Consider the following 12,089-nt stretch of genomic DNA (forward strand, 5'->3'; position numbering starts at 1 on the left):
GAGCCCTTAAGTCTCGCGAGAACTGCGGAGCCTCCTGGTGGCGTGCTGGGAAATGTAGTCTCGCTCCGCCGCGAGACCTGCTGGGAATGTAGCTCCGCCCCACCGCGAGGCCTGCTGGGAAATGTAGTCCTACCCCACCGCGGGGCCTGCCGGGAAATGTAGTCCCGCCCGCCGCGCGGCCCGGTCCCTGGGCTGCCCGCCCCCCGCCCCCGGGGCCGCGGCAGCGGGGCGCCCTCCCCCCCGCCCCCCACCCCAGCGCCGGGCGGGCGCGTCACGCGGGGCGCCGCCGCTTCCGGTGCGCGCAGGAAGGCGGAAGCCGCTGGGGAGGCCCCGCGCTCGGTAGGTGCCCGGGGGGAGCGGGGGGAGCGGGGCCTCGATCGCCACGGGGGCCGCGCCCGCTGTCCCCGCTGTCCCCGCTGTCCCCGCTGCCCCCGGCCCCGGGCCCTGCCGCCTGCCCCCCGAACCCCTCTCTCCCGCTGTCCCCCGGGACCCGGCGCTGTCCCCCGTCCCCCGCTCTGGGCTCTCTCCCCCGGCACCAGGCGCTGTCCCCCTCCTCCCGCTCGGGGTTAGACTCCCGAGACAGAGCGTTCATCTTCAAGTTGTGCGACTGCTCGTGGGGGAAAAGATTTTTAAAATATCTCTGTATTTAGATATAGATGCATTTCACGGGATTTTTATCCGTATGTATTAAATGAGCCGGTTTATTCTCGTGTATCTTAGCAATAACTTGAAATAGGCACAGAAAATAACCCCACGGGCGTTTGCTGAGGGGGTCGAACAGCAGGATTTCTGAGAGCGTGGTTCACACAAACCGTTTCCCGGCTGCGCCTCGGGGGTTCGTCCCACACCGGGAGCTCCCGGGAATACCGGGAGCTGTGAACGGCCCCGCGGTTCGGCCTGAGCGACCTGCTTGGCTGCCGGCGGCCTGGGGAAGGGCCGTGTGCTCGGACCCGGCCGGAGCCTCTCGGCGTCTGCGGAGCGTTCCGGACGGATGTTGAGAAATTCTGTACCGCCAGCTGCCTCCGTTCCTTCTTTCTCGCGGGACCTCAGTCCAAAGGGGTCATTTGGGTTGTTTTCTGAAAGGTTCCTACACTGAAGTAGGATTTCAGGAAGATTTGCTTTGGCGGTTATGAATGTACAGAGGGATAATTCTGAAAGCGGCGCTGCTGATCAAAGCTGTTGGTTTTCCTTCACCTCCTCTTTCCCCTCGTTCTTCAAAAAGCATGAAACTGCCTCAGCCTCGTCCACACACGACGTGTGCTCAGTTCTCTCCAGCAGCATCTTACAAGCGCTCATTACACATTATGATTTGACTGGTGAATTATTACGGAATTTGCACTCCGGCTGGAATGAACAATAGTTTTGCTTTTCCGTTTACGTTGTTGGTGCCGTGGGTTCCATTTGTGTTGGGTTTGGCTGGCCCCCAGCGCCTCCCCGTTCTGCAGCTCCGGGCTAGTTGATCCGTTTGTTTGCGTGCCCTCTGCCCCAGCAGTTCTGGTGCTCAGCCAGGTTCTGCCTCTTTGTATTTGCAGCCCCCGAGAGTCAGCGTTTTACTCTAGTCTCGTGTCTTGTCTTCTCAGGCTTCCAGCTGAAGTCTGGCTTAGATCCTAATTCCCGTTGCTCCCTAAGGAGAGGTGAAGTTGTGGGAAGCCCTAGGGCACAGATTTGAAGCTTCCTTCAAGGAACCACGGCTTTTAAAGGTCTGATCTGTTTGGATCGCCATCGGCATGCCATACTGGTTGCTTTGTATTAGGGAAAAGCTATGAAGAAGGTGGCCTGCGAGGAAGGGAACAGAGGCTTTGAGAATAGACCAAAAGAAACCACAGGAATTTCAACAGCAAACATGAAGCCACACACCCGGGTCAGAATATTTCCATGTATTGGAGCAGGACGGAGTCAAGCCTGGCCAGGAGTCGGCTTTACGAGAAGAGAGCCTGGGGGCTCTGAGTGAATAGAACTCCTCCAATGGGATCCAGCGTCGCGCTGGGCTGTGTTAGCAACAGCATAGCCAGCAGGTCATGAGAAATTATTATTTCCTGCTCTACTCAGCACTTATCAGCCCATCTTTGGGCTCCGTGCTGAAGGAAAAGCCCTGTGAGTGCAGTGAGGAGCCACCACACGGGGCAGGAGCACGTGGGGAGGAGGACGCGCCTGCAGGGAAGAAGTTGGGGTTGCTCAGTACTGAGAATAATCTGCTGAGGGGAAAGCCAGTTGCCGCTGTTTTAGCTGCCTGATGGGTGCTGGACAATGTAGAGCTGGGCTCTTGTGGTGCAATTGTCCTCAGAGAGGGTAAAGAAGAAAACAGATTTGGTGGTGAATGACTCAGTTTTCTGACTGTTGACGAGGATGGAGTTTCTGCGCTTGACTAGACGGGGCTCTCTGCGTCCTGACCCGATGCTGGAGTTTTCCCTGCTTGGAGCAGGAGATTGGATTAGAGGTCTCCCAGACTTTTTTCCAGCCTAAATTATTTTACAACTCTAAACAAGCATGGAACCCCCCAAGCTCAAGGCACCTGTCCACAGGGCAGTGAGCTGAACTGGTTTGGATACCCGGCACCAGCAAGCTCTGGTTTATTTTGGGCACAGCTGATGCACCAGCAAATATCACTGTCAGCATGGAACACCTCTTTGGGGAGATGGAGCTGACAGCCACGAGCTCTTCCATACAGACATGTCTGAGTTTCCATAGAAACTGACTCGGATAATCCTTCCTGTATCCAGGCATTTCTCTACAGCAGAGAATCCAGGCTGTCAGCACAACTGTACACAAAAACCCCAAACTCCCCTGGCACATCCCAGCGAGCATCACTGTACGACACAGATGCCGGTTGTAGACAGGGTGGACACTGGTCTGGGGGTATCTTGTACCATGCGGTACCCGAACAGGTGGAAGCGCTGGGTTTAAAGCACAGGATGAGTGCACAGCTTGTCCCCACGGGGACTAAAGGCCGAGTGTACCCCAATGGCATCCAGGAGACGTGCCCTGACCCAGCTGCGGGGCAGCGCTCCCAGGTGCAACACAGATCTGTTCTTGGGGAAGCAGGATTCAGTTCGTAATCTCGGGAAGCGTATGTTGTATCAATTCCCACTCCCCAGAATGTTCTTTACTGAGGCAACAAACACCTTGGTGTAACAATCCCTCTGCACTTACAGGTTCAGGTAGGACTGACACCACATGCTCTGTTGCCACATCTACTTTACCATGCCTTTAACTTTTCCTTTCCTGGTTCTAGCTGAGCTACTTCACTCCTATAACCTGCATTCTTAGAAGGACGAGGATTTTCAGTGAGCACAAGAAAAGCTTTTTACAGGCATTTCCCACATGCCATAGGGACCTTCCCGCAGTGCGAAGGAAAGAGGCAGGATAGTCCTCAGCTGTGCCTGCCTGGAGGAGCTGCTCTCCCAGTGCAGGGAATCACAGTGAAGTGAAAAGCAGTTGTGTGTGCTGGCTTGAAGCTGGCACAATAAAGAAACTCACTTTGAAGCCTATAGTTTCCTGTAGTATTTTATAGAGTGATAGATAGATGTGTGCTCAGCTAGGGAATATTAAAAAGCAAGGATGGGGAAAGAGGAGAGCTTTTGGATTCCAGGGTGAAATATCAGGAGAGAGGTAGAGGGTGCAGTTTGTATCGCAGCAAAGTTACCTGAGAGTATTGGGTAATTTGTCAAAAATTATGTCCATTCTTTGTTGTAAATGATGCAGAAATGCAGAGGGAACAAGGTTCTGGTAAGGGTTGGGAAGTGAAACTCTTGCTAAGAAAAAAAATATCCCCACCTGCTACATCCTCTGATTCTTGGACTGAAACCTCAGGCCAGAACACTTGTTTGAAACAACCCGTTCTGCTGCTGCGGTGCACGGGTGGGCCCCTGCCCGTGTCCAGCGCCGTCAGTCGGAGCCGTTTCTCCAGGGCAGAACTGTCTCTCCAAGAAGGGTTGGTTTGAGTTCTTTTCTGTGACAGGGGTCAGAGGACTGCTCGTAACGCAAAAGGCACAAACCGTTGCTGATTCTGTTGCCTCACAGATTTCATTCTGCTGCAGCTGGTGGCCGAGCATTTCTGCCTGGGATGGCGGAGGATCAGGAGCCGACTCAGCCACACAAAGCCCTGCTGGAGCCCTCCCTTCAGCAGCGCAGCAGCAACACGTATCGCAGCGCAGAGCACTCCCAGGCCTTGCTCAGCGGCCTCGTATCTCTCCGAGACAGCAGCATCCTCTTCGATGTAGTTCTGGTAGTGGAAGAGAAACCAATTGAGGCTCATCGCATACTTCTGGCTGCGTCCTGCGACTATTTCAGGTACCCTCCAGTATGGCAGAAACAAGCGTGTGTCTGTGTTACTCCAGCCTGCAAACATCCAGAACTTCTGTCTTAGCGCACTGCTCCTTCGGGTAAAATTAGAGCCGTAAGACAGAGCTCAATGTGTTTCAAAATACCAAGTATGAATTTATTCGTATCTCTGCTGTGTCTCTACAGAAATAAGCACACTGAGCTTACCTCCACTGACTCCCTGCCTGCGGTACTTGGAGGGATATAAAGAGGAGAGGCTGTTTTAACAGACGTCTTCTGCGTAAACATTCTCTGGGTGGCTTTTAACATGTCCTGAGCATTGTGAGACTGTTCCTGTTGTGGTGATCATTTCATAAGACACAAAACATTGTGTTTGTGTCTTATGTAGACACGGGTCACACTGCTGTGAGGTGCCTATGAGTGACTCGCTGTCACTTCAAGCACTGCCCTGGTCAGTTTGACTGGCAGTTTCTGAACTGACTCTGTTTTCAAACAAATTCCAAGACAACCCAGGCAAATTTCTACCTGGAGAAAGAACTGCTTTAGCTTGAAAAAAGACGGTCCCAAATTCCTCTGTTTTCCCTCTTCCCCCACACCCAGAGTATCTGCCTCTGCCCACTGACTCTCCATACATACTGGGTCTGAGTTTAAGCCCTTCACCTTTCCAATGGTCCCTACTGTTTTCCTGCAGAATGAAGAGAGTCCGTTTCTTAGCTCCTAAAGGCTTGTCCTCTTTGTATCGTGGCTTGGAAAAGAGGGAATCCCAGAAAGTATTTGACTGGGTTTTTATCTTTCTGAATGTCTTCTCTGTTCACGGGACAAGGTCAGCTAAGCAAACTGGAAACAGCTTGAGTGCAAACCTGCCATAGCGCATGCTGTTGTCTTTTTTACAGAGGGATGTTTGCAGGAGGACTGCGAGAGATGGAACAAGAAGAAGTTCATATTCATGGCATCTCCTACAATGCAATGTGTAAAATCTTGAACTTCATTTACACTTCTGAGCTGGAACTCAGTGTGAACAGTGTACAGGAAACCTTAGCTGCCGCCTGTCAGCTTCAGGTGAAGTACTGGGAGAGGTGACAAAAGTGAAGCAACAATGAGAGAAACAGAAAATGGGGCTATCTGGTTAGATGGCAGGTTGGGGGTGAATAAGAGCATAGTACTGACGAGAAGAATTACTTTGGGATGCTGTGTCCATTGGAACTACCTATGCAAGGGCAGGAACAGTGGATGAGTACTTGCACATCTCATTTGTGCCAGTGGTTTTATTACTTATAAACATTTACCATTTCATTTCAAGGACTGTTTTATGTAGCACTCACTTGCACTGACCAGCTTGTGAAAGCTTCCCTGGAACAGAATACCTGTGGGCGATGGTTAAGGACAGGGCTTGCTGCTCAGAAATTGTTGTGCTGCTCCAGATCTTCCCCAGATTGAGCCCACGGGCACATAAGCTCTGCACAACCTCCCCTGACCCCATCACTTCAGGAAATCCTATCACTGTGGTTTCTGCACTAAGTGCAGAGTTTGTGTGCCTTTCAGAAAGGTTGTTTCTCTAATTTCCCGTGCAGGAAACCACAGCACAAGGCTTTGGCATTCATTCTTAAACTTCCCGAGTGCTTGCTTTGGTGGTTTCCACACACTTGGCACCACTGCTTTAGCCAAGGGGCTCTTGGACAGCAGTTGGTTCTTCGCGATCCAGTAGTGGCCCCTGCCAGATACAGCTTCAAACTGTATTCAGAAGACAACACTAAATATTAATATTCCTTTCAGACGGCTTCCTGTGCTCTTGAGCGATGCAGATCTATTTGTTACAGATACAGCCTTTGATATAGTGTGTCTGCAGTGATCCGAAAGAACATTTGTGGAGTGGCTGTAAGCCTGGCATTGCCGTGTCCTCTGTGCCTTCCATGTCCATGACTTCCTCGAGGCTGCTGCAGCTCGGTGCCACAGTAACAAACCTGACAGCCTGGCCGTCCAGTGTCCCCTGTGACTTGGGAAACACAGTGCTACTGCACCAACCTCATAGGCTGTCAGTACAGTGTGGCTGGAAGATCTGTATTTATCTAAATACCCATGTTGAGTTCTTTTTCTCTGGAGAAAGGCGAATTGGGCACGGTGATGAGACTAGGAAGAGAGTGGTTGTCTTCTGGACAACGTTCTTGTAGTCATCCCAGGCTTCTGTCATCTGTCTCTTTGAGTGCGAGGCAAGTGATGTCTGAGATGGAAAATATCTCTCTTGCAGATTCCAGAAGTCATTAAGTTCTGTTGTGATTTCCTCATGTCGTGGGTAGATGAAGAGAACATCCTCGACGTGTACCAACTGGCTGACCACTACGACTTGAGACATTTGAGCGAGCAGCTGGACTCCTACATTTTGAAAAACTTTGCTGCTTTCTCAAGGACACAAGTGTACCGACAGCTGCCCTTGCAGAAGGTCTACTCCCTTCTCAGCAGCAACCGCTTGGAGGTTAACTATGAGTTTGAAGTTTATGACGGGGCACTGTTTTATCATTATTCTCCAGAGCAGCTGGAGTCAGACCAGGTCTCCCTGATGGAGCCCCTTAAGCTACTTGAGACAGTTCGTTTTCCTCTCATGGAACCCCAGATCCTGCAAAGGCTTCATGACAAATTAAGTCCGTGTCCTTTAAAAGATACGGTTGCAGATGCGTTAATGTACCACAAGAATGAATGTCTTCAGCCAATGCTTCAGAGCTCCCAGACACAGCTGAGATCAGAGTTCCAGTGTGTAGTGGGATTTGGAGGGATGCATTCTACTCCGTCCATTGTCCTCAGTGATCAAGCCAAGTATCTGAACCCCTTGTTGGGAGAGTGGAGGCACTTTACAGCGGCACTAGCCCCCAGAATGTCCAACCAGGGGATTGCTGTTCTCAATAACTTTGTATATTTAATTGGCGGAGACAACAATGTAAGTGGTTTTCGAGCAGAATCGAGGTGTTGGAGGTAAGAGAAGGATACTCCTGCTATTATTTTACTCCCATCCTATTGCCCATCTGAGCCTGTAAGCAGTCTGTACACTTGCTAGCCCAAAGAGCAGGAACTGAGCAGGGGCCTCACGGAAAGAAACACAAGGAATAAAGAAAGGAGCCTCAGTAACTGGAAGCTTCCAGCAGTGCTTATGGGATAAAGCCAAGCCTGACAGGGTAGAAACAGCTCCTCATTCAGGAGTGTTACCTGTGCTACTTCCTGCCGTGTTGGAGAGGGGAAGTATTAAAAGTGCAGAAGGCAACGATGAACTAGCATTCCCTAGACCCTAGACTGTCTAGATGCTCTTGAACTAGGATTTTCTAGAAGTCTTCTTGTGTAGCTTTGGTCCCAGTACAGAGGGCTTTAGCTACCAAAAAGGATTTTTAAATAAGATAGCAGCATCCTAGGGTCCTCTGAAGGGCTTCTGTGCCAAGGAAGGGAGCCAGAGGAAGGATCAGGATTACATCTCGATGCCCATTACACTGCAAAGCCAGATATAAACCTTCTTGTCTTTATAATGTGGTCACTTTTAGCTGAGTTGCCCATATCCTGAGGCACGCGTAGTCTCACTTCATAACCATTTTTTCTGTAACTGCATTTCTAGACCAGAGAGATATTTTGATCTGAAAATTAATCGCGAGGGTCACTTTGAGTAGCAAATAACTGGGGAAGAGAATCAAAGAACCCACCACATATTTATGCTTTTCTTGGCCTCTTGAAGATCCATATGCAGTCTTTGTGCTATTTTTAGATTGTTTTACCTCCCAGAGTGGCTTTGTACAAGGCAAGATTTTGATATCTAACAGCAGTGCCTAAGAGAATGGAAAACCTAGGCTTTTATAGCATGATTATATCAGCTAAATGCAACTTCTAATAATAGATCAAAACAACTTTGATAATAATAAAATGCTGACAAGGCCAACTTTCACTTGGCTCACAGCTGAGCTCAGTTTCAGCCAAAGACAGCACAGCAACCCACGCCTCTGGTGCTGTCTGGTATTCCAGCAATGATCCCATGGCTGTAGAAATAACTTCCTCTGATCCCATTCTGTTACAAGGTATGACCCGCGACACAACAAATGGTTCCAGATCCAGTCCCTACAGCAAGAGCACGCAGACCTCAGTGTTTGTGTTGTGGACAACTATATCTACGCTGTTGCTGGCCGCGATTACCACGAAGACCTGAGGGAGGTGGAGAGGTACGACCCTAAAAGCAACACTTGGGAATATGTTGCACCTCTGAAGAAGGAGGTAAGGAGTGCGTTCACCACACATACTGCTACAGTGCCCCGATTTCATCTTCTTAGATGCTTTTCTCATGTGTAGCATTACATTTGCTGATATTCGGATGGGAATAAGGAGCCTTTGTAAGTGGGATAAACGGATATCAAGAAAGGAGAATAATACATGCAAGTTCCATTTTGAGGTTAAATGTTTATTTTTCCTGTTTCTTTGTTGTTTTCCCCTGCACCTTTACTGTGTTAATCCTTAAAACCATTTAAAATTGAACCCATAGCCTCTGGGAACAGCAAGTTCCTGTTTCTCCTAAGTGGGTGAACTCTGAGCCACAGGAGTACCAGCTTCTCACGTGCAGTTCTGCGAGCGTGCTTTACTCTTGGTCAGAAGCAATGATGCCTCAGTAAGGAGGTGCAGCAGTTTCTATAGACTAATTAGTTCCTGGACACAGAACAGAGACTGGGTGATGAGTTCTGGTGACAGCAGCTGATGTGATGCCGTCCCATCTCAGTCAGTTAACATAAGACCAGTGCTCATTTGAAATATGTGAGCCAAGAGCAATCTTTTGTCACCAGTACCATGTATCCTGCAACAGCAACTGCCAAACCAGCAGTCGTGACCCTAGGAACCAGGAAATGGTGTAGGGACGTGGGAGCTGGAAGTGTTTGCTCTGAATTCTAATACTGCTAAAACAGGCAAGAATTTCCATTGTCAGGTTAAAACTGTTGCAAAAGAGGAAGGTAAATACAAACAACTGAATCTCAGTTAGGGAAGAAAATAAGTAATCTGTCTAGAAACTATCCTCATTTCTGCCACACCTTTTAAAAGCCTTGGGTCAAGTGATGAGCACAAAGTAATAGTTGTGATTTCACAGCGCTTCTCAGTTCAGAATCTCCGGACACCTTAACAGTATAAATATTGCTGCCATTTTACAAAAGAGATGCAGAAAAGGACAAACAGCTTGCGTGAGGTCACAAATTATAAATGGCTACCAGCGCTGGGAAGATAAAAAGCCTTAAGATTCAATTGAGTGCTGTTGAGTAGGATACCTTGCACTCCTGAAAACACTGCTTATACAGGAAAAGTCTCCAATGGAGAGGCTTCCAAGTAGACTAGGGGAAAAAGGAATTGTTTGAATGATTCTCGTAACCAAGAAACAATAAAGAGATTCCAGTGCAGTTCTGGAAGCTTTAGAAATTCTAATATATTTCATTCAGAAATTCACACTTAGAGCATAATCACCTGGAAAGGAACTGTCTGTAAGAAAGTCCTTCCAAATGTTGATGTCTGCATTACTCATGAAGAATGTCACTCCCTTAATGTCTATTCCATACATAAAAACAGATTTTAAGTTCTTGTTTGCCCTGTGGTGACACAGGTGTACGCACATGCTGGAGCAGCGCTGGATGGGAAGATGTATATTACCTGTGGGAGGAGAGGAGAAGACTACTTGAAGGAGCTGCAATGTTATGACCCAAAGACTGACCGCTGGGAAGCATTGGCAGACGGCCCGGTGAGACGTGCGTGGCACGGGATGGCTGCGCTGCTGGGAAAGCTCTACGTAATCGGAGGAAGCAACAATGATTCTGGCTACAGAAGAGATGTTCACCAGGTAAGAACATGTCATACCCGTATCTTATGGACACTTGCACTCTGTTGTAATGTCGTTCTCCTACTAAGTATGCAAATGAAAGTGCCCAGCAACAGCTCACCTCCACGCAGCTGCAGAACTTGCAGGCTCTGTCACTGAGATGCAAGTTTGATTTGAGCTGATCTCTTTCTTTTTTTCACAGGTTGCCTGCTATACGCCAAGCACTGATCAGTGGACAAACGTATGTCCGCTTCCTGCAGGGCACGGAGAGCCAGGTATCGCAGTCTTAGACAACAGGATCTATGTCTTGGGAGGCAGATCCCACAACAGAGGAATCCGCATGGATTATGTCCACATTTATGATGCAGAGAGAGACTGTTGGGAGGAAGGACCCCAGCTGGAAGATGATATTTCGGGGATGGCTGCCTGCGTGCTCACTTTGCCCAGGGCTATTTTAATGGAAACAGAGAAATGGGTCTCAGAATGGCATGCAGACCGCGTGAAGTATCACCTTGACTTTCCATCAGAAGTTATGAGCGTATCAGACTGGGAGGAATTTGACAATTCAAGTGAAGATTAGAAAACTTTAGTATTTATTTTTTTGCCAGTGGATGAGGAAATAAAGGCTTGGAGGAAATATTTAGAGATTTTATATATCTTTCTTATATATATAAATCAGTATTTAAAGGTTTGAAGAATAAGTGTTCTGCACAAAATGCCATTCACAGTCAATATCTGCCCATCTGCAAGTGTTCTGCACAAAATGCCACTGACAGTCAGCGTATGCCCACCTGCCAGAAAGCAGCAACCACAGAACTGCCACCTTCCCCCTGTTAAAGGACAGAGGTGTTTTTCCTTCAAAGGAGACTTTTCTCAACCTTCAGCATGGACAGGAAAAAAAAAAGGCACAGAAGGCTCAGCTTGACTAACTTCTTTCCTTCCAGCTTTTAGCTTGAAACAGCTTTTTGAGATTTCTTTTTTCTTTTCTTTTTGGTAGTAAAACTTCCTAGCCAGCTCCTATAGGAAGGTAAAACCCCACATCTGCCACCTGTGCCGCACGTCAGACAGCCTGACTGGCTTTTCAGCAAGATTGAACATACAGGAACAGGAGCAAGAAAGTCTGAACCTTCATCTCATCTGGGCATGCAGCCGTCTGTAACTGGCTTACAGCCTGTGAACTGACACCCACTCCCAAGCTTCTGTACTGCCAGTTCTGTCAGCACAGCAGAAAGGAGATTTCTAGGAAAGATTCTTGGTGATCTCCTCGTTCACCTGTCAGGCACATTTGTTCACAAGCAGAGGTTAATAAATCCTGTCAGAACTTTTTTAACTACCATCTCAGTTTTATTAACCTTGATGTGGAGTCTGAGTGTCGGTGAGTTTAATTAGATCCTCTGGTACCACATCAGTGTCGGGGAAGTTACACCAACTTGGGAGATGGGTGGCGTTTTGTCATCCGCTCATTAGAGGCTTTGGATGAGGATAGAGAGCAGAGGTTGGTTTGCCACAGGCTAAGAAACAAAGGAATGAGGAGATAACTGGAGGTATTGAAGAGTAGACTGGCTCGAGATCCTCCGGTAGCCGAACGTAGTTAAGAATTCCTAGAGTTCAGAAACATGAGGCAGAGTAAATCCTTCAGGAGCGTGTGCTCACAGCCCAGGTGGCGTGGCCAGCAGGGTGAGGGAGGGGATTGTCCCACTCTGCTCTGTTCTTCTGGAGTGCTGTGTCCAGCTCTGGAATCCCCAATGTAAGGACACAGAACAGGTCCAGAGGAGGCCACGCAGATGATCTGGGGGCTGGAGCCCCTCTGCTGCGAGGCCGGGCTGAGAGAGCTGGGCTCGCTCAGCCTGGAGAAGAGAAAGCTGTGGGGACACCTTAGAGCAGCTCTCAGGGCTGAAAGGGGCTGCAGGAGAGCTGGGGAGGGGGCGTTTTGCAAGGGCCTGGAGCGACAGGAGAAGAGAGGATGGCTTTATATTGTAAGAGGGAAGATTGA

The 12,089-nt window shown here is 49.0% G+C and overlaps 1 protein-coding gene across 1 annotated transcript; it reads left to right on the forward strand.

Moving 5' to 3' along the window:
* Positions 1-226: 226 nt before the first annotated feature.
* Positions 227-11,430, forward strand: KLHL22 (kelch like family member 22). Its single transcript, XM_069870704.1, has 7 exons — positions 227-339; positions 4,038-4,290; positions 5,175-5,340; positions 6,527-7,245; positions 8,328-8,520; positions 9,884-10,117; positions 10,299-11,430. The coding sequence occupies exons 2-7, from the start codon at positions 4,064-4,066 to the stop codon at positions 10,674-10,676; spliced, it is 1,917 nt and encodes a 638-aa protein (XP_069726805.1). The 5' UTR covers positions 227-339; positions 4,038-4,063; the 3' UTR covers positions 10,677-11,430.
* Positions 11,431-12,089: the final 659 nt, after the last annotated feature.

Source organism: Phaenicophaeus curvirostris, chromosome 17 (genome assembly GCF_032191515.1).
Source record: "Phaenicophaeus curvirostris isolate KB17595 chromosome 17, BPBGC_Pcur_1.0, whole genome shotgun sequence".
NCBI classification, from domain to species: domain Eukaryota; kingdom Metazoa; phylum Chordata; class Aves; order Cuculiformes; family Cuculidae; genus Phaenicophaeus; species Phaenicophaeus curvirostris.